This window comes from Hippocampus bargibanti, linkage group LG10 (assembly GCF_051943395.1).
Source record: "Hippocampus bargibanti isolate YZ-2025 linkage group LG10, ASM5194339v1, whole genome shotgun sequence".
Lineage (NCBI taxonomy): Eukaryota > Metazoa > Chordata > Actinopteri > Syngnathiformes > Syngnathidae > Hippocampus > Hippocampus bargibanti.
The window spans coordinates 1,596,880-1,623,647 of record NC_142743.1 but is presented as its reverse complement, the minus strand read 5'-3'; the positions used below and the strand labels follow the sequence as shown (position 1 = coordinate 1,623,647).

The window sequence follows — 26,768 nt, the reverse complement described above, 5'->3', positions numbered from 1 at the left end:
TGGAAAGAAATGCACACAGATTCAACAAAAACAAGACTGCTGAGATCAAAGCAAGAGTGAGAAAACCCAACAAAAATAGGATACTCAAACAAAAATCTTGTACTCGTTGTGGTACGCAACATCCCCCAAAGCAATGTCCAGCATATGGGAAAATATGTAAAAACTGCGACAAAGCAAATCACTATGCTCGTTGCTGCAGGAACCAAGACATGAAAGGCAAGGTAGATGCAGTAGATGATCATTATGAAGTGGAGGAACTTTATGTGAATGCTGTAAAAGATGAAAGAGAAGAAAGAGATTGGATCACTACACTGAAAGTGAACAACATTCATCTAAAATTCAAATTGGATACTGGAGCCAATGTGAATGTCATTTCAGAGACTGATTTCATGAAGATCAGGCCGAGACCAAAAATACATAAAGCAAATATGAAAGTAACAGCTTATGCGGGTTCAGTCATACCAATGAAAGGAAAATGCATTGTGAATGTGACACATAAAGGCCAATTACATAAGCTATCTTTCATCATAGTTCCAAGGGATGTGCAAGGACTACTAGGATTGTCGGCATGTGAGAGACTACATCTAGTGAAGAGAGTTTTTGTTGTGGATAGACAAAAAGAGACAGCATATGATCAACTGATGGAGCAGTACAAAGACTTGTTTCAAGGGTTAGGCTGCCTACCAGGAGAACACACAATCAGAGTGGACAAAAGTGTGCCACCAGTCATACATCCATGCAGGAAAGTCCCGTTTGCTCTTCAAAAGCAGCTAAAATCAGAATTGGACAACATGGAGAACAAACATGTAATAAAGAAAATTGATGAGCCGACTGACTGGGTCAGTTCCCTTGTTGTCGTGGACAAAAAGAATGGAAAACTCAGAATATGCCTGGATCCCAGAGATCTAAACAGAGCCATCAAGAGAGAACACTTCAAGCTACCTACTCGTGAAGAGATTATGGCACAATTTTCAAAGGCAAAGTATTTCAGCAAGCTAGATGCTTCTTCAGGATTTTGGCAAATGAAGCTGGATGAGCCAAGTTCCAAACTATGTACTTTCAACACTCCGTTTGGAAGATACAGATTCCTAAGACTACCTTTTGGAATTGCTTCAGCTCCTGAAGTTTATCACAAAACAATCAACATGATATATGAGCACTTGGAAGGAGTTGATACCTCGATGGATGACATCATCATTTGGGGTGCCACCAGAGTTCAACATGACGAGAGACTGAAAGCTGTGCTAGAAGCAACAAGAAAAGCAAACCTGAAGCTGAATAAAGAGAAATGTCAGCTAGGTACAACAGAATTGACATTTCTGGGAGATATCCTAAGCAGTGAAGGTATCAGACCAGACGCACGAAAAGTGTCTGCTATAGAAAACATGCCAAGGCCACAATGCAAAAAAGATGTGCAACGGTTTAATGGGATGATCACTTTCATGGGAAAATTTATACCCAACCTGTCAGAAAAGATGGCCCCACTGAGACAACTAACTGAGAAGAAGATAGAATGGCAATGGAATCATGAGCATGAAAGGGCATGGAATGAACTGAGGAAGCTGCTCACAGAGGAACCAGTACTGAAATTCTATGATCCAGAAAAACCAATCAAAATATCATCGGATGCATCACAGAGTGGGCTTGGTGCAGTACTTCTACAAAAACATGAAGGCTGGCAACCCGTAGCATATGCATCGCGTTCGATGACGGATCCGGAAACACGTTATGCACAAATTGAAAAAGAACTGCTCAGCATTACGTATGCCTGTGAGAGATTTCATCAATTTGTGTCAGGACAACAAATCAGCGTGGAGACTGATCACAAGCCCTTAATAGCATTGTTTCAAAAGCCACTAAATGACTGTCCACTCCGTATACAGCGAATGATGATCAGGCTACAACGTTACTCACTGAAGGTCGCATACACCCCTGGAAAACTGATGTATACAGCTGACACTCTATCCAGAGCTGTTGACCCGAAGGAGCACTCGAAGGCTAAACTGGATGAAGAAGTCGAGGCTTACGTACACATGATCACCAGTGCATTGCCAGTTGCAGATGCAAAGATGGAGATTATACGGATGGAAACAAACAAGGATGAGACACTGAAACAATTGAAACAAATCATCAAAAATGGATGGCCCGAAGTGAAACAAAATTGTTCACCAGACGCAGCAGAATATTGGAACTACAGGATGGAGTTATCTGTAGTGGATGACATCATATACAAAGGCAGTAAGATTGTCATTCCAAAGACTTTGAGAAGTGAAATGCTCAAAAAGATCCATGAAGGACATCTTGGAATTGAAAAGTGCAAGAAAAGAGCACGACAACTGATGTTCTGGCCTAGAATGAATCAAGACATCACAGATCAAGTGTCGAGATGTACAATTTGCCTCAAATATCAAGCAAATCAACCGGCAGAGCCACTACACCCACACCAAGCACCAGAAAGACCATACCAGAAGGTGGGTGCTGACCTGTTTTCGTGTCAAGGTAAAGATTATCTTTTGGTCACAGACTACTACTCCCTGTATCCAGAAGTTTGCAGACTGCAAGCTACAACAGCAGAAGCAGTGATAACATGCATGAAGGCCATATTTGCTAGAAACGGGATTGCAAACCAAGTGTTTTCTGATAACGGTCCACAATTCGCCAATGAGAAGTTCAGAAAATTTGCAAAGCAGTGGGACTTTAAACACATAACCTCAAGTCCACATTTTCCACAATCCAATGGCTTGGTGGAAAGTTCTGTCAAGACTGTGAAAAGACTGATGTACAAGGCAACAGACAGTGGAACGGATTTCTACCAGAGCTTGCTGGTGTATCGCACAACGCCGCTCGAGTGTGGTATGTCCCCGGCCCAGCTACTTATGGGACGCGTGCTGAGGTCCAACTTACCCATCCCAGAAAACCTGCTGAAGACAAAGGAAGGGGAGAAAGTGAGGAAGATCAAAGAACAACATCTGTCACCAAATATTATTATTATGGGGGATTTCAACAACACCAAAGACTTCATTTCCTCACTCGAGAGTTTTGGCCTGCATCAATTCTCTGATTTTCCCACGCATATAAAAGGGCATACTCTGGATCTGATATGCTGCTCTGGTTTTACACCCGCCAACTGCACAGCAAATGAATGACCTGTAACGGACCATTTCCTTGTCTCATTTAACATTCCCATCACACTCTCTCTCTCCAAGCCACCCCGCATCATCACTTATTGGAACACATCGAGACTGTCACCCTCACTGCAAAGCCTGCCACCCTGAATCCGGACTACAACTCCCCCCCTGGTGAACTTGTTTCCCGGTACAACACTGACCTTGCAAACATGCTCAACGCCCTTGCTCCGGTGAAGTCCCGGTAAGTCCAATTCACCCGGTCCGCCCCATGGTTCACCACCCATCTCCGCTCCACTAAGGCGAAAACTCGGCAACTGGAAAACCGGCCTCACTACTCACAAGGACATGTACACAGCTCACCTCGCCCATTACAAAGACTCTATCACACGAACAAAATCACAATACTATTCTGGACTGATTGACTCAAACACTGGAAATGAACAAACTCTCTTTTCCCTGTACAACAAAATCATTCAACCCCTATCTCTCTCCCTCCACACTTTCACTCCTCAGACACCTGCAACTCTCTGCTTTTGTTTTTCAATGAAAAGATCAACAAGATCAACCGGCACCTCTGTATCCGCCCCCTCACCCAACCTTCCTACTCCCTATCAACTGCTGTCGTCTTGTGAACTCCCTCATCCCTCCTTACTTTCTGACCTCATCACCAAGTCCAAGAATTCCACCTGTCAACTTGATCCCCTCCCTACTGTCCTCATCAAATCTTGTCTACCCTCTCTCCTTCCTTTTATTTCAGCTATTATTCACTCCTCATTATCCACTGGAATTGTTCCTGTCCCTCTCAAAACCGCATCTGTAACGCCAATCCTGAAAAAACTTGGTTCAGATCCCAATGATTTCAATAACCTACGTCCAATTTCTCATCTTCCATTCATCGCTAAAATTCTCGAAAAAACCGTTGCCTCTCAGCTCCACTCTCATCTCACTCACAATAACCTCTATGAACAATTCCAGTCTAGTTTCCGTCTCCGCTACAGCACTGAATCAGCCCTCATAAAAATCACTAATGACCACCTCGTAGCAGCAGATACCGGCTCCCTCTCTATTCTCATCCTTCTTGATCTATCTGCAGCCTTTGACACCATTTCTCACCCCATCCTGCTCAACCGACTTTCCACTCTCGGCATGACACACACCCCACTAGGTTGGTTTCACTCCTATCTCACTGGCCGCTCACAGTTTATCCAAATTAACTCATTCACTTCACGGTCCTCCCCTGTGTCTTCTGGTGTGCCCCAAGAGTCTGTTCTGGGGCCACTTCTCTTTATTACATACCTCCTTCCCCCCCTTGGTGATATCTTCCGCAATTTTGGCATTCATTTTCACTGCTTCGCGGATGACACCCAACTCTACCTCTCCAGTAAACCCGACGCCTCTCTTCCACCTGCATCCCTTACACTTTGCCTCTCAGAAATTAAATCCTGGTTTTCTCATAACTTTCTCAAACTAAACAGCGAAAAAACTGAACTTCTCCTTGCCGGTACTAAATCCCCCCTTCACAAAGCAAACAGTTTCTCTCTCACAATTGACAGTTCTACCGTGTCCCCCTTCCTTCAGGTCAAGAGCCTGGGTGTCATCCTCGATAGCACAACATCTTTTCACTCCCATATAAATAACATAACTCGGTCTGCATATTTCCACATCTGTAATATCAATCGTCTCCGTCCCTCTCTCACCGCTCACACCACTGCTATCATTATCCACAGTTTCGTCACCTCCCGTATCAATTATTGTAACTCACTTCTTTTCGGGGTCAATCAAAAATTTCCCCATAAGCTCCAACTGGTCCAAAATTCCTCAGCCCTGATCATCACTAAAACCCCCTCCTTTCACCACATCACTCCTGTCCTCCAGCAGCTCCACTGGCTCCCTGTTAAACTTCATATTGATTTCAAGATAGTTTTGTTTACATTTAAAGCCATCTATAACCCTGCCCCCCCTATCTGTCTGACCTACTTCAAATCTCTGTTCCCTCTCGGATCCTCTTCCTCCCTCCACCTCTGTATGCCCTCTGCCCGTCTCACAACGATGGGGTGCAGAGCTTTCAGCCACTCCGCTCCTAAACTCTGGAACTTACTTCCACCCAACATCCGTAACATTGACTCCCTTCCTACTTTCAAATCTCCCCTGAAAACCCACCTGTTTAAACTTGCTTTCATGGTCTAGTTTAATCTTCTGTTTTATTATTTATTGTTTTATTCATGATTTTACTGTTTTGTGTATTGTTTTTGTTGTAAAAAACCCTGGGTGTTCAGAAAGGCGCTTGTAAATTAAATGTATTATTATTATTATCATCATCGGTCGAGCCGTTGGGCCAATATGCAAACTGGAAAGGTTCATGGTTGCGGGGGAGGACAGCCTTGATGTGGTTCATAACTAGCCGCTCGAAGCACTTCATGAGGATCATATACATGAAATAAAGCAGTCACAAAGATAGTAGAAAGCACCTGGGAGTACAACTGAGATCACGTCGGAATCATGCTGAGTCAAATGCCAAAGAGTACAAGTGAGTTTTGAGGCGGGTTTTAAAGATGGGCAGCAAGGGGGCTTGCCGAATGACCAGTGGCAGGTCATTCCAGAGAGTGGGACTGTCACGTTTTGCGAGGTGGTGATGGCGGGTGCGGATCCCAAAAAGCAGGCAGGAGGGAGCAGGAGGTTGTTTGACAAATTGTATTAAAATAAAGGTAAGCAGGAACAAAATGTAAAACATCAAAATGATCTGAACAGAAAAAAGTATCAAAAGAAAACCAAGTGTAAAAGTCCGCCAAGGTTAAACAAACACATGCACAGCATGCAATGCATGCAATTGCAGACAAAGCATGCAAAAAACAATGAACCGACACCGGATGGTCGTGCCGTGAGTCCTTTTAAGTGTCACTGATCAAAACGACCAGCACCTGCGAGGCTGCAGGCAGGGCTGACGTCTCTACCCGTTGGTCGCCAATCCGCCAAGCCAGCACCTGTGCATGTGCAGGCGGGGCCGACAGCGCCACCCGTTGGTCGCCAACCAGATCATGACAGGGACCAGCAACAGAAAAGGCTCAATTTCCTCTAAGCCTCTGTTTAGTTTTTGGCACATCTAATAATGTCTGATCAGCAGACCTGAAGCGGTGGGAAAGGTGTTTAGGGGTGGATGAGCTCGGAGAGTTAAGGAGGAGCGAGGCCATTTAAAGATTTGAAAACAAATAATAAGATCTTGCAAATAACTTTAAAATGTATAGGGAGCCAGTGAATTGATGGCAGAGTAGGAGTTATGTGCTCCCACTCAGGAGTACCGGTCAAGAGGCGAGTAGCAGCATTCTGGACCAGCTGGAGACGCTTTGTGGAGCATTGGGTGACTCCAAAGTAAAGCGCATTACAGTAATCGAGCGGAGATGTGGAAAAAGCATGAACCTTAAGGTGATCATGGGTAAGGAGAGGTTTTATTTTAGCCAGCTGCCTGAGATGAAAGAAGCTGGATTTAACAATAGCACCAATCGGTCGGTTAAGTTTAAAGTCACTGTACAGTTTAAGATTTCAGATAAGGAGCCAGGGTGCCCAAGTCTACAGGATGAGATGTCCATCGGCCACTGGGACCAAATAGTATCACTTCTGTCTTCTTGTTATTGAAGTTCAAGGAGTTTTGTGCCATCTAGGTTTTGATTTCCTCCAGGCAGGATAAAAGTGGCCTTAACAAAAAAAGTGTCTTTTTTTTGCTCAGTGGGACGTAGATCTGACAGTCATCTGCATAGCAGCGGAAAGAAATACGTATGTTTCTTTGGGGCGGAACCCAATGGGAGCAGGTACTGTATGGTCAGAACAGCATCGGCCCCAAAATTGAGCCCTGCGGAACACCACATGACAGAAGGGCAGTACGAGACTCAGAGCAGCCAAGGTGAACACAAAAGGTTCTGTCAGAAACCAGTCAAGAGTTCTACCGGTAATGCCCACCGTGTGGGCATTAACTCCCAAAACAGTAACCCAAATCTACCTGTCCAGGGGCTCCTTGCAATTTTGCATAACCCTGTGGAATGGTATTACCACTACAATCAATGTAGCTCCATCCCGGTACTCACTTCGACCACTATAAATTATCTACATTCGACAGATCCAGACACGTTCAAGTACTGAAGGATATTTGCATAATTCCACACTTTTTGTACTACCAACACTGCTACAGGTCAATTTAAAATAGTGCAATGATTTTCTGCACCGACTCTTCAACTGTTATCGTATTGTAATGGCCCTCAAATACACAAATAAGATATTTCAGTATTTTATTCTACCATTGATCACTTTAGCTCTGCTTGCACTTTGTCTCAAGTGTCAATGTATTTTATTTATTGTATTCTATTTGTAATTGTATTGTATTTATTATAGTAACTCTGCTTGTCTGTGACTGTAAAGTGTCCTTGAAAGCTTTGCAAGGCGCTTAAAATAAAATGACACATATATACATACGTATATACACAGAAACATATATATTTATATATATATATATATCTACATAAATGCATTATCAAGTTTGTGATGACATTGATGCCTCAAGATTTTTGGAGTGTTCGTGCTTTGGTAATGTTAAGAATTGCAATTGTAATCAAATGTAACAGTGGGCCATCCGACATACACAATCAGTATGTGAGCTCACCACTTGTTAAAGAAAAGCTGCTCTGTTGAATGTCAAGTGGATCCAGTTTAGGCACACCTGCTTGACTCCAGCGACTTCAACTCATTTGAAGGGAAAAAAAAGACACCTTTGTAACAGAAAACGTCCATGGGATTGAACCACTAGATTCAGCTCCAAAGGCTCAAGGGAAGGGGATTTAAAAATAAAATCACAGTAGTATAGACACATTAGCAATCATTGATGACACAATTGAGTGAGATTATGCAATTTCCCCTTGACACACCATCTCTCAATCATTATCATCGAAATAATGGACAGAAGTCCAAAACACTTAAACAGTTTATGTACAACTCGGCCAGGTCATTTATCTTCATTTGCAAAGGTAAACCAAAAGCAATTTAAACATGCCTCAGGAGTGATTGTTCACACCCAAAAAATTACATCACCCAAAGCATTGGAGAAATAAATCACATAACTATAATCAATATACAAATTTTTATTACAAAAAAAAAAAATCAGTTCTACATGAATGTTTTAACATTAAATCGGCTGCATTTTTTTTAAGTCAAACTAAAAGTCTGAGTAAAATGACAGTGAATGAACAGCACCACTAAACACAAACCTAAGCAGTGCTTTGAGAAGCAAAACATTTCTTTAAAACCTTGCTGAAACATTGCTGTCCAGTGACCGCAGTCTGTCAAGGTGGTACAACGAACCTAGAGCTGACCCTTTGAATATAGCAACAAGGATATAAAGAAGGAGACTAATTGAGTAGGGAAAAAAACAACCTAAATCCCTGAATTTGACAAGGAATAAACAGGTCTGATCACCCGAAGAAGTCGATCAACAGGGACAGCAGGCTATACGGTTTGAACACCCAAACGACAAAAGAATTTAGCTTCATGCGTTGCAAACGTCACATTTCTAATCGCTTGCTTAATCCTCTTCGTCGTCATCATCATCGTCATCGTCCTCCTCGTCTTCATCCTCTTCGTCATCATCGTCGTCGTCATCCACCGGCTGAGCTTTCTTGGGCCTCCCCGGTCCACTTTTCTTACCAGCATCAGTTTTCCCTGAGCCGCCTGTCGCCCTGTAAGCAGCGACATCCTGCAAACGATAAGTGTAGGTGAGGCATTGTTCAAATGTGCTGAAACACAAAGCTATTCAAGTGTCACTACCTTCTCATATTTCTCCTTCAATTTGGCAGCTTTGGCCTCATAAGGAGCCTTGTCTTTAGCAGTCTGCGTGGACCACAACTCTCCAAGCTTCTTGGCAATGTCACCAATTGAGATACCAGGGTTCTCTTCCTTGATCCTGGGTCGGTGATCCGAACAGAATACAAAGAAGGCAGAGCTAGATAGAAGAAAATCATAGTAATTAACATACACATAATGTTTTTCTTTTTGATTTTAAATTTGTCACTCACGGAGGCCTTTTGGGGGCATTAGGGTCCTTCTTCTTCTTGCCCTTTTTAGCACCTTTTGGAGGAACATAACTCTTCATCTCTCTGTCATACCGGACCTTGTCATTTTTGGCCAGCTCCTCAAACTTCTGCTTTTCCTTTCCAGACATGGTCTACACAACAGACACAGATTGTTGCATGGTCACCATTAATACGCATGGCATCATGAGAACTCAGCGCGGCGGTATAGGACTAATGTTAAGATGGCAATTGCACGAGACATGTATGTAGCATTACAATAATCCAATATATTACGTATTGATTTAGATATATTTTGACTTCAAGATGGCGCTGCGACAGCGGCTGCCTTTCCATCAGCTCTTTTTCTACTTTCTTTCCTCTTCCTTTCACAACTTTGCCGCTGTGAAATGTAAATTTCTCCACCGCGAGACGAATAAAGGTACATCCAATCCAATATTGCGCTTTAACAACAGCTGAAGCTGGTATAACCAAAATAGACAACCAACTAGTTTTAGTTACTATAAGGGTGGTATAAATTACCTTCCATCTTTCAGAGCACTTCTTGGAAAACTCTGCAAATCCCACACTGGTTCCTGGGTGCTTCTTTTTGTGCTCCTCGCGGCAGGTTGCCACGAAGAAAGCATAAGATGAGGTTTTGCCCCGAGGCTTGTTTGGATCCTTAGTCATGGTTGCTTTTTATCTGTTGTGGGTGGATAAAAGTCCAACTGTGAGCAAAACGTTTAAAATTCTAAGGTAATGTGATGTTAAAATACAATTTTCTAAGTATGAATACATTTAACATTAATCGGGGACGAGCTTTAGGTTTGTAATAAATGAGCTTACGAGTATAACATGTCCATACTGAACAGTCTCGCCAAACAATAAACAAGACAGAGCCTGAAAGATGCTGCGTGGCCTTAATCGGCTTTCTGCCTCGAAGAGACAAAAAGACGCGACTCCATTTTGTATCTTCCCGCCTAAAGTAAACTTGGCTAAAACTTAATAAAACGATTGAGGAAGTCTTTATACTCGGCCACAAGGCGTGTTGCAGTCTATTAAACGTTACACGGGACAGACGTTAAGAGCTCGAATGAAGCGAGGTCTTTCGAGCTAGTTACTTTCGAAAGTTGGACGCGCGGCCATCGACAAAGCTAAAGCTGTTAACCAAATGGCGTTTGAGCGATAGTTGTTTGCGAAGGAAAAGGCCTGCGCAGTTTGCTCCTCGCGAACAAACGTGGCGATGGAAACCAAAGCCTATATCAGCATTAACCTTGAACACTTACTTTGAATTTATGACGGGAAATTTAACGTATTTAATCCTGCTGAGTCCACTGTTGTCATCGACGCAAAAAAATGGATATCGTGTCCGTAATAATCGTAAGCAAAGATCTTTCGTAATTCAACACAAAACTATCAAAATATAATGTTAAAATCCGCCACGGCTTACCTGTTAGCTGTTTAGACAATCCGCGTTTGACTGACGAGGTTATAAACCGTAGCGGTTTTGTCACAGTCTGCTACGCCACACTAACTTGCCTAGAAGTACGCGAAGAACTCCTCCCATCAGTTACCGATTGGTCAAATCCAATCGTTTCAATTTGAACCCAGCCGACGAGAGATAAAGGCAATTTGTGATTGGCCATTATACTAACACCAGAGTATTATGTCTTGACTGAATACCGATTGGTCAGTCCTGGGTTTTAAACACATGGCGCGAATGGTCCTTTGTTCTATGTTGAAAACATACGTTTCCTCCTCGGTGGTTAAGCTTTTCGTATCCAGAGTTTGTTTTGTTGGTTTGACAATGTAATTGTTGTGCAACATTCAGACAACATTGTTCAGTGTAATACAATACAGAATACAGGACACGAACTGTGGGCATAAACCTTGTGCCAACCGACAGTACCGGAGTAATCTGCATTTAAAATACGTACAAATTATTTGCATTTCGAATGGGATTCAGACCATTAGTGTTGATGTACGTGTATTTTATTTTTGTTTCCGGACCACGAATACTGTCACAGATACATTAAATGGTAAGAAATAAGTGCGTGGAGGCTTAGTTAATAATGATTAAGATACTATGTCTACTGTTTTCTTACATTGACTCCCAGCCTCGTTTTGAGATGTTCATGTTTCCACGTCTGACAAAACTGAACATGACAAAACAAATTATATGAACCAGCTGAACATCTGTTTTCTGGTCTGAAATTAATTATCTCCATATCTGCCATTTCTTTCTGTCTGTCCGCTTACAATCAACACTTCACGCGTATATCTCTGTACATCTATCTCGATCTGCATTTTAGTCATTCCAGAACGCGGAGGATCCTGATGGAAATCTGTGAGACCAATATGAAAAACAGAACAAATCAATCCTATAGAAAGTTATATCAAAGAAACTGGACAAAGAACGATTAAAAGCGTTCAATTCAACTCTATTTACAGAGCACCCTAAACCGACCACTGTTGTATACAACGTGCTTTATATGGATCAAAAATGTATGCAAAAAAACACAAAACACAACACCCAAAAAAGCCAAATGATAAACGCGAGTTTAGATAATGTCAACTGCATGAAACTGATCGACAAATCACACTACTCCCAATGGAAAGTAATGAGAAAAATCACGTTTTTAATCTGGAAAATGCAAGTATGAAGTGGTTCAACTCTGCACACTCCAGTCTAGTAGGTGGCACTAACGCACTCACACGTGGGAAAGAGTGCCGAAGAAGCCGTGAGACACGATGGGTAAAATGTCTGTGTACTCCAACACCCTCTGCTTATTTGATGTTGATGGCACATTGACAGCCGCTCGACAGGTAAAAACAATTACACGAATGAGTAAGTGCACGTCTTCACTTTGATGGGCACCCGGGGGAACCCACAACATGGGTCGTATAATCATACTGGCACGCTTAGTCCAGTCATCACTGGGTTGCCATTATGGAACTGCGATATTGCAGCCTCTACTTCGAATATTCAGGTCAAACTATCCTTGCTTTCATTTTCATTGCTCAATCTTGCGGGTCTTTGATGTAAACTTTATTAAGCCAAGGCGCACTCCATTTCAACAAATGCCACGACACACCACCAATCCAACATGTCTGACTCGTTCTCAATTTACTTTATCATTGATTTAGTCACATACATAGCTTTGGTATTGCGGTCCTGCTGTTTATATTTCTGTTGTTGTATAACGTGTGTGATTTCAGCCCGTGACTGCGGAAATGGCCACGTTTATTGAAAAGTTGAAGACGAAGGTCCGTGTCGGCGTCGTCGGGGGGTCGGACCTCAGCAAAATTAAAGAGCAACTGGGAAATAATGGTGAGGCGCTCCAACCTGACTTTTGAACAGATATTTTTCTCACCCGTGCCTTTCAAACACGCACCACACTTCTCACAACACACGATTTTTTTTCTCCCTAACGCAGTCCATCGAAATTCTATATATGGCCACGAGAGAGCTAAAATGTCCAGGGTCCAGTTTATTATTGTGAGCGTACTGTATTTGCAGGAATGTGGTTTGAGTCGCACGCATCATAGCTCACTGAGATGTACACTTTGCTAACTTTGGCTATGCATGCCTGTCCCTACTGTGTGATGTCTGCAGTGATCCAGAAAGTGGACTATGTATTTGCAGAGAATGGCCTCGTTGCCTACAAAGAGGGACATCTTTTATCTATTCAGGTAAAGCAATTGTCCTCACCAAGCTCAAAACCTACTGAGGTGTTTTCATGCTCAAGATGGAGGTACTTATCTGCTGTTTCTCATCAGTCCATCCAAGCCCACATGGGAGAAGAGCTGCTTCAAGAGTTTATCAATTTCTGTCTCGGCTACTTGTCCACGATCAAACTTCCCAGGAAGAGGTATTCTCTTTTTATTGTTATTGTCAGTACCACCATCTTGTTTGTGATGTGGCCACTATTCAGTGGATTCAGTTTGCTCAAAAAGTAGTGGAAATCTGTGTGTATATTTTATTCATCCTTTTTCCCCCCGATAGGGGTACATTCATTGAATTTCGTAACGGCATGTTGAATGTCTCCCCAATTGGACGTAATTGTACTGTGGAGGAACGCAAGGAGTTCTTTGAGCTGGATCAGGTAGCATCCACACACACTCACCCTGAGAATAATTCAAGTTTGTTAACATATTCGTTGCCGCGCGCAGCTCGAAAAAAAACTCTGATTGATTGATTGATTGATTTCAATGGCACAAAATATTGTAACCCTGCCCCTAATGTTCAAAGCAACATTCTGTTTCAGCTGGGGATGCTTTAAAATACATGTTGCCCCGTCACTTGATGTCGGGGAGTTGCGGTTATCCAACAAGGGATGGGAAGTTGAAAGTCAAACACAAGAATGGAATTGTCAAGTTAATCAGGCCCCTGAAGACAATACTTAAAAAACACAAAAGAGACGAGAGTTGAGCAGAGTTTACTTTTACTTGTGCACAATGAGAATGACCGAGTGTAATCTCTGTACAGCTCTGGAAACACTTTGCTTGTCTCTTCCCTAATATTGACTTGCGCAGAGTTTATTATACAAACTTGTGAAGGAGTGGGGAACCACACAATGTAGGATTGGGGTCAAAAGTTTACATACACTTGTGAAGAACATCATGTCATTGCTCTCTTGGGTTTCCAGTTATTTCTCTGATAAATATAACTCTGATTTTGCTCCGATCTAGTCATTGGAACAGATGCTTCTTTGTCACACAAAACATTCATGAAATGTGTTTCTTTTATGACTTTACTATGGGTGAAGAGAAAAAAAGTGATCAAATCTGCTGGGTCAAAAACATACACACAGCAGCGCTAATTCTTGATAACATTTCGCTTCTGGTTGAATCTTTGACCACTCCTCTTGAGAGAATTGGTGCAGTTCAGTTAAATTTGATGGCTTTCTCACATGGACTTGTTTCTTCAACATTGAAGTCAGGACTTTGGGAAGGCCATTCGAAAACCTTCCAGACATTCCATTCCCACTTTTGATTTGCGCTTAGGGTCGTTGTCCTGTTGGAACACCCAACTGTTCCCAAGACCCAATCTTCGGGCTGGTGACTTTAGGTCATCGTGAAGAATTTGAAGGTAATGCGCCTTCTTCATGATCCCATTTACTCTCTTTAAAGCACCAGTTCAGTTCCATTGGCAGCAAAAGAGCCCCGCAGCATAATACGACCGCCACCGTGCTTGATGCTAGGCATGTGGTACTCGGGGTTCAAGGCCTCACCTTTTCTTCTCTAAACATATTCCTGGGCATTGTGTTTCGTCTGACCACAGAACCTTCCTCTAGAACAGGGGTCGGGAACCTTTTTGACGAAGAGAGCCATAAAAATAAAAGATTTAGAAATGTTTTTGAGTGAGAGCTACACACACACACACGCACGAGATTTCAACAAAATGTCAGACTATATTATTTAAAATGACTTTGTGAAAATAATCACCATTATTATGAATAGTTTTCTGTTCCTCATGATTGATGAAAAACCCAGCCAAACGATCGGAATGAAAGTCAAGTGGCCGGGTGTTACTGCTAGTTAGCCTGCTAGTTAGCCGGCTCATTCGTTTCTACACTTGCCTTCTGCTGTCTATCAGAGAAGTCGATTGATGCTAACGTTAGCATGGGGCTTGTCGAAGTCCCACTGACATTCGACTGTTTCATCGAGAGTATTGTTTCATTGTAAATTAGAATCAGAACCTTTTTCTCTCCACAAAAGCGAATCCTTCGGTCAATTCAGCCTGAAGTGTACGATACTCATCTTTTTCTTTCTTTTTTTTTTACTCATCAGTCTTATTTAAAAGGGGCCGTTTATCTGTTTAAACATGAACGGCCAGTATCGCCCAATCAAAATGGCACTTTCCCAAATGCAGCCCAAACAGGAAATGAACGGCGAAAAAAGCCAGAATATGTATTTATCGGCGAGCCAGATGTGATGATCAAAAGAGCCATATATGGCTCGCGAGCCATAGGTTGCCCACCCCTGCTCTAGAAGGTCTCGTCTTTGTCCACGTGATCAGCAGCAAACTTCAGTCGAGCCTTAAGGTGCCACTTTTGGAGCAAGGGCTTCCTTCTGGCCTCTCAACTCTTGGAGATGCAAAACACGCTTGACTGTGGACACTGACACTTGTGCTTGTAATGCGCTTGTAAGTCTAGACAGATGTGCTTTTTGGTGATTCTCGGTTGACCAATTTTGTCTCAGCGGCAGGAGATAGCTTGCGTTTTCTTCCCGATCGTGGTAGTGACATAACAGTGCCATGCACTTTATACCGTACTTACAATTGTTCGCACTGTTGCTCTTGGGACCTGCAGCTGCTTTGAAATGGCTCCAAGCGACTTTCCTGACTTGTTGAAGTCAATGATTCGCTCAATTTTTCAGATCCATGCTGACTTTGCCATTGTAGCGTTTGTGGGCGTTTGCATCCAATGAGCCCTATTTAAACGTCCTCAGAGAAGTCACCAACTGTCACTCATAATCACTCACAAGACGTTAAGAGGCTGTGCTATGAATCTCATTTCGCTGACATAACTTTTTAAGTCAGCAACATTGCTAATTTGTCTTGCCGTATGTACAGTAAAGTCTCGTTATATCGATATCGGATATATCGATAGTCCCGGTTATATCGATATTTTTTCGGACTCCCTTGAATATCGATATAACGAGACTTTACTGTATATTTTTGACCCAGCAGATGTAATCGATTTTTGTGTTAACCCATAATAAAGTCATAAAAGAACCAAACTTCATGAATGTTTTTTTGTGACAAAGAAGTATCTGTTTCAATCACTGGAAACTCACGAGAGCCATGACATTATGGTCTTCACAAGTGTATGAAAACTTTTGACCACAACTGTATGTCTCAGTGATTGCGTCAAGGGCACGCTATCCCGATGCTAGTATCTTAACGTCACGGCTCCGAATAGCAGTGATCACAATTAGAAAGCCACAATGGAGACGTTTGATGAGCCTTCCCGATTTTCCAGAAATTCCGCATTGTCCAATTCTCTTTCACTCACTCACTCACTCACTCACTCACTCACTCACTCACTCACTCACTCACTCACTCACTCACTCACTCACTCACTCACTCACTCACTCACTCACTCACTCACTCACTCACTCACTCACTCACTCACTCACTCCCTTAATCAATCAATCGGACATTGATCCGTCCCTCTCTCTATTCAGATTGATATATCTCTCAATTGTGGTTTTGTGCGAGTGCAGTATCGACAATGGTGCATTCCCTTACTAACTGGCCACCTATTTCCATCTTGGTTTGAGGCCAGTGATGAATGGGATTTCACTTCTTTTCACGTGTTTCTTGACTCCAACAGAAAGAAAAAATCCGTGAGAAGTTTGTGTCTGTTTTGAGAGAGCAGTTCAAAGGAAAAGGCTTGTCCTTTTCCATCGGTAAGTCATCTCTCTTCGGAATGTGACGTGTTCCATTCGTGTTTTGCCACTGTTTTTTTTTTTTTCTCTGCAGGTGGGCAGATCAGCTTTGATGTGTTTCCTGACGGTTGGGATAAAAGATACTGCCTGGGGATCATTGAGAAGGACAACTACTCCACCATTCACTTCTTTGGTGACAAAACGAAACCTGTGAGTATGCGTCTCACAGCCACATCGCGCAGGCCTCACCGGAAAAGTCATTATTTTGGAGCTTTTGGCTCCACATTACATTTACCCAAAATGGCATTTCACTATTTCATTACTGGCCTAAATTGTTCAAAAATGCATTCTTCTAATCTTCTTGTTGATGGTATTATGTCTACATGGAATTTAGCAGCACAGTGTTGCCTCTTTGAAAAGGTTGTGAGCGTACTGTATTTGCAGGAATGTGGTTTGAGTCGCACGCATCATAGCTCACTGAGATGTACACTTTGCTAACTTTGGCTATGCATGCCTGTCCCTACTGTGTGATGTCTGCAGTGATCCAGAAAGTGGACTATGTATTTGCAGAGAATGGCCTCGTTGCCTACAAAGAGGGACATCTTTTATCTATTCAGGTAAAGCAATTGTCCTCACCAAGCTCAAAACCTACTGAGGTGTTTTCATGCTCAAGATGGAGGTACTTATCTGCTGTTTCTCATCAGTCCATCCAAGCCCACATGGGAGAAGAGCTGCTTCAAGAGTTTATCAATTTCTGTCTCGGCTACTTGTCCACGATCAAACTTCCCAGGAAGAGGTATTCTCTTTTTATTGTTATTGTCAGTACCACCATCTTGTTTGTGATGTGGCCACTATTCAGTGGATTCAGTTTGCTCAAAAAGTAGTGGAAATCTGTGTGTATATTTTATTCATCCTTTTTCCCCCCGATAGGGGTACATTCATTGAATTTCGTAACGGCATGTTGAATGTCTCCCCAATTGGACGTAATTGTACTGTGGAGGAACGCAAGGAGTTCTTTGAGCTGGATCAGGTAGCATCCACACACACTCACCCTGAGAATAATTCAAGTTTGTTAACATATTCGTTGCCGCGCGCAGCTCGAAAAAAAACTCTGATTGATTGATTGATTGATTTCAATGGCACAAAATATTGTAACCCTGCCCCTAATGTTCAAAGCAACATTCTGTTTCAGCTGGGGATGCTTTAAAATACATGTTGCCCCGTCACTTGATGTCGGGGAGTTGCGGTTATCCAACAAGGGATGGGAAGTTGAAAGTCAAACACAAGAATGGAATTGTCAAGTTAATCAGGCCCCTGAAGACAATACTTAAAAAACACAAAAGAGACGAGAGTTGAGCAGAGTTTACTTTTACTTGTGCACAATGAGAATGACCGAGTGTAATCTCTGTACAGCTCTGGAAACACTTTGCTTGTCTCTTCCCTAATATTGACTTGCGCAGAGTTTATTATACAAACTTGTGAAGGAGTGGGGAACCACACAATGTAGGATTGGGGTCAAAAGTTTACATACACTTGTGAAGAACATCATGTCATTGCTCTCTTGGGTTTCCAGTTATTTCTCTGATAAATATAACTCTGATTTTGCTCCGATCTAGTCATTGGAACAGATGCTTCTTTGTCACACAAAACATTCATGAAATGTGTTTCTTTTATGACTTTACTATGGGTGAACAGAAAAAAAAGGGATCAAATCTGCTGGGTCAAAAACATACACACAGCAGCGCTAATTCTTGATAACATTTCGCTTCTGGTTGAATCTTTGACCACTCCTCTTGAGAGAATTGGTGCAGTTCAGTTAAATTTGATGGCTTTCTGACATGGACTTGTTTCTTCAACATTGAAGTCAGGACTTTGGGAAGGCCATTCGAAAACCTTCCAGACATTCCATTCCCACTTTTGATTTGCGCTTAGGGTCGTTGTCCTGTTGGAACACCCAACTGTTCCCAAGACCCAATCTTCGGGCTGGTGACTTTAGGTCATCGTGAAGAATTTGAAGGTAATGCACCTTCTTCATGATCCCATTTACTCTCTTTAAAGCACCAGTTCAGTTCCATTGGCAGCAAAAGAGCCCCGCAGCATAATACGACCGCCACCGTGCTTGACGCTAGGCATGTGGTACTCGGGGTTCAAGGCCTCACCTTTTCTTCTCTAAACATATTCCTGGGCATTGTGTTTCGTCTGACCACAGAACCTTCCTCTAGAACAGGGGTCGGGAACCTTTTTGACGAAGAGAGCCATAAAAATAAAAGATTTAGAAATGTTTTTGAGTGAGAGCTACACACACACACACGCACGAGATTTCAACAAAATGTCAGACTATATTATTTAAAATGACTTTGTGCAAATAATCACCATTATTATGAATAGTTTTCTGTTCCTCATGATTGATGAAAAACCCAGCCAAACGATCGGAATAAAAGTCAAGTGGCCGGGTGCATAGGCGGGCAAAGTTACTGCTAGTTAGCCGGCTCATTCGTTTCTACACTTGCCTTCTGCTGTCTATCAGAGAAGTATATTGATGCTAACGTTAGCATGGGGCTTGTCAAAGTCCCACTGACATTCGACTGTTTCATCGAGAGTATTGTTTCATTGCAAATTAGAATCAGAACCTTTTTCTCTCCACAAAAGCGAATCCTTCGGTCAATTCAGCCTGAAGTGTACGATACTCATCTTTTTCTTTCTTTTTTTTTTTTACTCATCGGTCTTATTTAAAAGGGGCCGTTTACCTGTTTAAACATGAACGGCCAGTATCGCCCAATCAAAATGGCACTTTCCGCCAAATGCAGCCCAAACAGGAAATGAACGGCGAAAAAAGCCAGAATATGTATTTAGTTTTATCGGCGAGCCAGATGTTATGATCAAAAGAGCCATATATGGCTCGCGAGCCATAGGTTGCCCACCCCTGCTCTAGAAGGTCTCGTCTTTGTCCACGTGATCAGCAGCAAACTTCAGTCGAGCCTTAAGGTGCCACTTTTGGAGCAAGGGCTTCCTTCTGGCCTCTCAACTCTTGGAGATGCAAAACACGCTTGACTGTGGACACTGACACTTGTGCTTGTAATGCGCTTGTAAGTCTAGACAGATGTGATTCTCGGTTGAATCTTCACCCTCCTGACCAATTTTGTCTCAGCGGCAGGAGATAGCTTGCGTTTTCTTCCCGATCGTGGTAGTGACATAACAGTGCCATGCACTTTATACCGTACTTACAATTGTTTGCACTGTTGCTCTTGGGACCTGCAGCTGCTTTGAAATGGCTCCAAGCGACTTTCCTGACTTGTTCAAGTCAATGATTCGCTCAATTTTTCAGATCCATGCTGACTTTGCCATTGTAGCGTTTGCATCCAATGAGCCCTATTTAAACGTCCTCAGAGAAGTCACCAACTGTCACTCATAATCACTCACAAGACGTTAAGAGGCTATGCTATGAATCTCATTTCGCTGACATAACTTTTTAAGTCAGCAACATTGCTAATTTGTCTTGCCGTATGTACAGTAAAGTCTCGTTATATCGATATCGGATATATCGATAGTCCCGGTTATATCGATATTTTTTCGGACTCCCTTGAATATCGATATAACGAGACTTTACTGTATATTTTTGACCCAGCAGATGTAATCGATTTTTGTGTTAACCCATAATAAAGTCATAAAAGAACCAAACTTCATGAATGTTTTTTTGTGACAAAGAAGTATCTGTTTCAATCACTGGAAACTCACGAGAGCCATGACATTATGGTCTTCACAAGTGTCTGTAAACTTTTGACCACAACTGTATGTCTCAGTGATTGGAGGAGTCATGCTGAGACTTAGTTTGTAATTGCAGCTGCGGGTGCGTCAAGGGCACGCTATCCCGATGCTAGTATCTTAACGTCACGGCTCCGAATAGCAGTGATCACAATTAGAAAGCCACAATGGAGACGTTTGATGAGCCTTCACGATGTTCCAGAAATTCCGCATTGTCCAATTTTCTTTCACTCACTCACTCACTCACTCACTCACTCACTCACTCACTCACTCACTCACTCACTCACTCACTCACTCACTCACTCACTCACTCACTCACTCACTCACTCACTCACTCACTCACTCACTCACTCACTCACTCCCTTAATCGATCAATCGGACATTGATCCGTCCCTCTCTCTATTCAGATTGATATATCTCTCAATTGTTGTTTTGTGCGAGCGCAGTATTGACGACACTGGTGCATTCCCTTACTAACTGGCCACCTATTTCCATCTTGGTTTGAGGCCAGTGATGAATGGGATTTCACTTCTTTTCACGTGTTTCTTGACTCCAACAGAAAGAAAAAATCCGTGAGAAGTTTGTGTCTGTTTTGAGAGAGCAGTTCAAAGGAAAAGGCTTGTCCTTTTCCATCGGTAAGTCATCTCTCTTCGGAATGTGACGTGTTCCATTCGTGTTTTGCCACTGTTTTTTTTTTTTTTTTTTCTCTGCAGGGGGGCAGATCAGCTTTGATGTGTTTCCTGACGGTTGGGATAAAAGATACTGCCTGGGGATCATTGAGAAGGACAACTACTCCACCATTCACTTCTTTGGTGACAAAACGAAACCTGTGAGTATGCGTCTCACAGCCACATCGCGCAGGCCTCACCGGAAAAGTCATTATTTTGGAGCTTTTGGCTCAACATTACATTTACCCAAAATGGCATTTCACTATTTCATTACTGGCCTAAATTGTTCAAAAATGCATTCTTCTAATCTTCTTGTTGATGGTATTATGTCTACATGGAATTTAGCAGCACAGTGTTGCCTCTTTGAAAAGGTCAGGCGCAAGCAGAAAATGAAGGGGCATTTCCGCATCGTTCCTTGGCACCAAAATTCCTTGGTCCTTGGGTGTTTTGAAAGGCTCTTGAAATTAAATGTATTCTTATTATTCTTATTATTATTAAAATGCCACCAAGTTAGTGATGGGAATTCCGGTTCTTTTGGATCGGCTCACTAAAAAGATCCGGCTCTTTTGGCTCCTCAGTTTTTTTGTTGTTGCTTAAATTAACTACCGAAAATCATGTAAAATTATATCAAAAACAAATTACAGTACTCATGTAAAAAAATACATAATGTCACATATTTTGTTTGTATGGCTTGATTTATATGTGCACAAAGAGCATCCACTAACTTTCACGGTCCCTGTGGTTACTCTGGTCTGATGATCAGCTGTCACTAATTTGACCTGCTCAAATGGCTCCAAAACAGCGCATGCGTCCTGCAGTACGTCCCCAGCTCCTCTGCTAAATTCTCCGAAATGCGTCTTTCCTTGAACTCAAAACAATCCGACAAACAGGTCCCCACTTTGCAATTTTCAATAAAGTGGCACGTAACTGACATGCAGGAGGTTGTGGTTCAGGATTCCAGCAGTCAGTTGTTGGACAAACAACCGGGGCTTTTTTTACCCTTTCTTTGTCATATATGATTAAAGCCTGAAGGCGGGGAATAGACGGGGCGGGGGAGTCGGCTCCTTATTATAAGATAAAAATCAATTAATTGATTTGCGTAGGTTGTCCTTGGACCTTATGGTGGCGTCTCATTCCTGTGACACACGGGAACATGTCACAAGGTGGAACGAACCTCAACAAACACGAATAACCTGCGCTTACACTGTTTGAAGTCTTTTATGTAGGCTTGAAAAGGAAATAACGTGAACGATGCATTGTAAATGTGTGCGTTTGTCTCATTTTACTTGAGGGAGGAAATGACTATGAGATCTACTGCGACCCTCGCACCATTGGTCATGAGGTCACCTGTCCGGAAGAAACACAAAAGTTGTGCCAGCAGCTTTTCTTCTCATGAGCAAAGTACATCGACTGAATGTCAAGCAAGGATGGAAGAGACGTCATTGAAAAGTTGATCACTTTTAAGTTACTTGTTTTCGTTAAGGGATAATTTGCCTGATGATGATGATGACTTAGCAATGCATTTTTAAATGATGGGTGTAATCGCCAATATTTGGTGATAAATTGTGACTTTGTAGCTACCCTTTTAGAATGAATGATGAATAACCGGATGAGTGTGCAACCTAATCACCATTATTGCTCAGGAAATGTATTACAATCTGACTTTTGTTGAAGAATTTAATGACCCTCCAATCTCCTCGGTCACTTGGTTAATAACTCGACCATTTGTGAGTACACAGAGTGAGCTAATTGATTTTTTTTCTGTTGGAAGTTACTGAAGAAAAAGGTACAAGTAACCTGCAGTATTTTGCTTGATATGGTGGCGGGACCAACTACTGCCGCAACTACTACTGCACAGCATGCAGAAAACTTGCTGTTGATTTTTTATCATTAGGTCAAAGCAAGAGAGAAAAACCTACAACTGCTTGTGTAATGCCACAAGTGTTTCATAATTAGGATGGCGTCACCGTATCTTATGTGATCTGAGGATAACGAGTTCTCCCAAAAATAAATCCTGTTACATGATGATCTTTCACATTTGTCTTTTGAGATGTCATATCGAGAGCGTTTATTGACACGCAACACAAGCACTCCAAGCAGCAGAAGAAAATGTCAGATGTTGCTCTCTTGACAATTTATTTAGCTAAACGTACGATGTCAAGCTTTTTCACAACCTTTTTTTCAGCATATGTTGACTTTCCATGAAAAGGTTTCTTCAGCCGTCACCTGTACAAATTTGAAGGTGTCGGACGTTTCGCTTCTCATCCAAGAGGCTTTGTCAGCAAACTAAAATTTGCTGGTAGTTTTGGCCCTATATATACACTGTATGTATATATATCCCTCCAGTCCAGAGGTGCTACGATAGGTCCCTGCTCTAAGGTTGCGGGGGGAGCAGAGGAAGATACCCTGAGGCTACACTGATTACTTCGATTGTCCTGACTGATTATGGGGTCTACGACTGGCCTGATTGCCCCATTCGCTCTGGTATCACCTCATCAGCATAACTAAGCCTATGTTGCCTAAGAAGTCTGTTTTAAGGACAATCCAAATTAAACCTCACCCCACCATGGCGATTTATTGAAGGGGTTTGCTGTTTCATGAAAATAGCTTCTTTTACTCCCCTTTCAAACCCTCTATTTTCTTTTGCTCAGACTTTAACCTCATTGTGGTCAAATGAGTGGTTGCTAGCTTTTAGGTGCATATGTACAGCGGATTGAGGCCCGCTAGTATTATCCCTGCGATGTTGATAGTCTTTTTTTGAGAATTTGTTTGGTCTCCCCAATGTATTGCTCTTCACAACTTTCATTTTTACGATATGGTATCCTACCAGCAACGTTTAGTTAGCTGAAGAAGCCTCTTGGATGAGAAGGGAAACGTCCGAGACCTTCAAATTTGTACAGTTGACTGCTGAAGAAACCTTTTCATCGATGGACCACTCCTGTACGACTGAGAGCTTACACAAACATATGTTGACAATGTTTTGAAATGTTCCGCAGCTGTAAAGTAGAGCACAGTTCTACCAATTTCGTGCTGCTACTTGGCATTCCTTCCGGGAAGTTAACAATGCTCTTCAAACAACATTTCCCCCTCCAACCAATTTGGAGGTGTCCCTCATTAGTCAAAAACAAACAAGATCAGGTCTTATAATGCTTGCCACTGCATAGCGCCCGTCTGTTTTAAGCAGAGCAGAGAGCATGTTGACAACAACGCTTCCTGATTCAAGAATCGGGTCTGAGTGTGTGTGTGTGTGTACTAAACATAGACAGGCTAAAGTTGAAACAATTACTCAATGGCAACACCTTAATGCACTCAACTGGCAAATCACAGTACAATCTGAGAATGCAATTCAGGATACAAACAAAGAATAAATTACATTGCACATTGTGAAATGGGGGAGGGGCATGAGCAGCTGTTGATGTATGCAATGTTCGCATTTTGTTTTGTTGAATATTACTGTATCTAACTGTTTGTCTGCATTCAGACTTAACACTTCCCTATGAGGCTTATCCATCCATCCATCCATCCCTTCCATTTCATTCACAAAGTGATTCTGAAAGGTTGTAATATCGTTGAAGAACAGCCACGGTTTGTTTTCTTCATCCTTCCATTTTGCGACCACTTCAACTGCACAATGGTGACCGACCGGGCAGGACGCGCAAGACACCCTAAAGCAGTTGCCAGCACACAAAAACGAACAGCCATTCACGCTCACACTTGACACTTTGGGACAATTTGATGTGGAGAAAAGGCAAACTCCACAGAGGAAGGCAGGAGCCAGGATCGAATCCATGACCTCTGCACTCTGAGGTTGACATAACAACTGGACCACCAGGCTGGCAGTTTGTTTTCTACACACGCGACTTCTCGAGGAAAAAAAACCAACCGGCCTGCGTGTGGCTTTTCGAAGTTACGACAATTTTGCCTCTTGCTGCATTCCTTAGATGAAGACCAACAGGAAATGTCTTTGTCTCTGAGTCTTTTGCCCAAGACAAGGCAAAAAAAAAAGGCAGCCATTTTGTAATCCTACCTTCCCGCATGAAATGTACAATGGCTACAATCACAAAAGCACCATTTTAAAAATATAAATGAGTCCCTTAAAGGACAACCGACAAACAGGACAAGTTGTGTCCATCATTTGTAAAGTCACTTCAAATGACTTCTAATGAGCGTATTCTACAAAGATTTCACGGCATAGAGCTATATTTTACGTTTTAAGACTCGCGCTGAATATTCAGGAAGTCTTGTTTTGGAGTTGGTGACGATTCCTGACGTCACGTCACGGAGGGAACGCCCCTGACCGAGAAAGCGACACACAATGCATTTTGGGTACTTTGTTTGGTCTGAAAACTTCATGTTGATGGCGAAATTAGAAGGAAAACATAAATAACGTGATGGTGAATCGTGTGTTGCATGTTGCAGATTACTATTTGATACGAGCTGACACAAATTCCCAGCAGACAAGTCAGCCCATTTCCAACTTGGGCGCCATCTTGTGCATTTTCTGGGACACTACATTGCAGTCCAGACGTCTCAAAATGAGACGGAAGGACTTCTTTAATCCATGTCAAACATGTATGCTTTCCTCTTCAGAACTGTTTGAATCATATTCATAACTGGATGAGGAACAAGAAAGCCGAATCTGAAGCCATTGTCAAAGACGTCCTGGCGTGACGTCATGAACAAGGGGGCTCGAAGTTTCCGGGGTCATTTTGAAGTAGTTTTGGGACACTTTAACTCATTTTTATTGTTGTTTTGGATTTGACTAAAAATATCAGCCTGCGCGTTTTGGGTATTTTAGATGCTATAAAACGTTTTTCTGATATCAGTTAGGAATCAAAAAATGGTGTCGGTTGTCTTTTAAGTTTTCGTTGATTTCAAATCGGGGCTTTCACATCTTAAATTTTGCAAACATAAAGCCAAACAAAAAATCACTAGACATAAAATAACACTAACATTGCAATTCCACTCCAATTAAGTTTTGAGTCAGGCAGTCGGGAAGGCAATCTCGTCTGGCTCCGGGTCCTTGGCTTCGTCCCCAGCGCTGGATGACTGACGACTCGGGTCAGCCGTGCCTGAGTCCAGGTCGCTGGAGACGTCATCTGTCTTGAAGGGCTTGACCCGGATCGGTTGGCCGATAGACGCGGTAAGACGGCGGTCCTTCACGTTAGCGTTTCGGTTGGCTGGTCCTGTGGTCCTGTGGTCCTGCGCGGGGCTGTAGACTGGAATTTCGTATGCGCTGGGTGGGTCCGGCCCACGGTGTTTCTGATTAAAGTGCAGAGTCCTCCTTTTCACTGCTACTTTCTCCCACATTATTGCTTTCCCTGTGAGTGCAGATATTCTCTGCATGAGAAAGAGAAATGAGAAAATTCTCTTGATTTACTCATCACTGATTCACCAAGGAACTCACGGAGACGCTATTCTTTAGTTTTGTGGAGCAAAGTTGGATAACGTGTGAAACTCTGGAAGACCATTGACTTGTTCGTCTGTCATGTACAACAATTCCAATGAAGTCGAGACCTTGTTTTAAACCTCAATAACATTAGAATACAATGATTTGCAAATCATGTTCAAGCAATATTTCATTGAATACACCCGGAAGACAAGATATTTAATATTCAAATTGATTCACTTGGTTGTTTTAGCAAATCATGAACTTAGATTTTATGGCTGGGTTCACCAACGTACTCAAGTGGTCTGCGTGGACTCTATTGCCCACACCCTTTTACTACGAATTAGAGGTAAGATATTTTTAGCCCGAGCCCGACCCG

General features: G+C 42.4%; 3 protein-coding genes across 6 annotated transcripts in view; 1 reads left to right on the top strand and 2 right to left on the bottom strand.

The window, feature by feature from the left end:
- Positions 1-8,236: 8,236 nt before the first annotated feature.
- Positions 8,237-10,745, bottom strand: hmgb2a (high mobility group box 2a). Its single transcript, XM_089006059.1, has 5 exons — positions 10,626-10,745; positions 9,719-9,878; positions 9,182-9,330; positions 8,934-9,108; positions 8,237-8,862 (listed from the first exon to the last, which is right to left on the bottom strand). Exons 2-5 carry the CDS (start codon positions 9,863-9,865, stop codon positions 8,692-8,694), a joined length of 642 nt encoding a protein of 213 aa, XP_088862185.1. The 5' UTR covers positions 9,866-9,878; positions 10,626-10,745; the 3' UTR covers positions 8,237-8,691.
- A 1,127-nt stretch (positions 10,746-11,872) lies between these two features.
- Positions 11,873-23,028, top strand: LOC148892046 (uncharacterized). Its single transcript, XM_089006412.1, has 13 exons — positions 11,873-12,001; positions 12,395-12,506; positions 12,792-12,868; positions 12,956-13,047; positions 13,182-13,281; positions 16,516-16,591; positions 16,665-17,021; positions 17,111-17,187; positions 17,275-17,366; positions 17,501-17,600; positions 20,892-20,967; positions 21,046-21,161; positions 22,292-23,028. The coding sequence occupies exons 1-13, from the start codon at positions 11,927-11,929 to the stop codon at positions 22,394-22,396; spliced, it is 1,455 nt and encodes a 484-aa protein (XP_088862538.1). The 5' UTR covers positions 11,873-11,926; the 3' UTR covers positions 22,397-23,028.
- A 140-nt stretch (positions 23,029-23,168) lies between these two features.
- LOC148892045 (phosphatidylinositol-3-phosphate phosphatase MTMR7-like) overlaps positions 23,169-26,768 on the bottom strand; it is a 35,233-nt gene continuing 31,633 nt past the window's right edge. For 2 of the 4 annotated variants that reach the window (XM_089007257.1, XM_089007255.1), the window contains one exon: positions 23,169-26,340. In XM_089007257.1, coding sequence (XP_088863383.1) covers positions 25,984-26,340 — 357 coding nt within the window. In that variant the 3' untranslated portion in view covers positions 23,169-25,983. The remainder of the gene's footprint in view (positions 26,341-26,768) is intronic. The other 2 variants (XM_089007258.1, XM_089007259.1) reach the window with 2 other exon arrangements.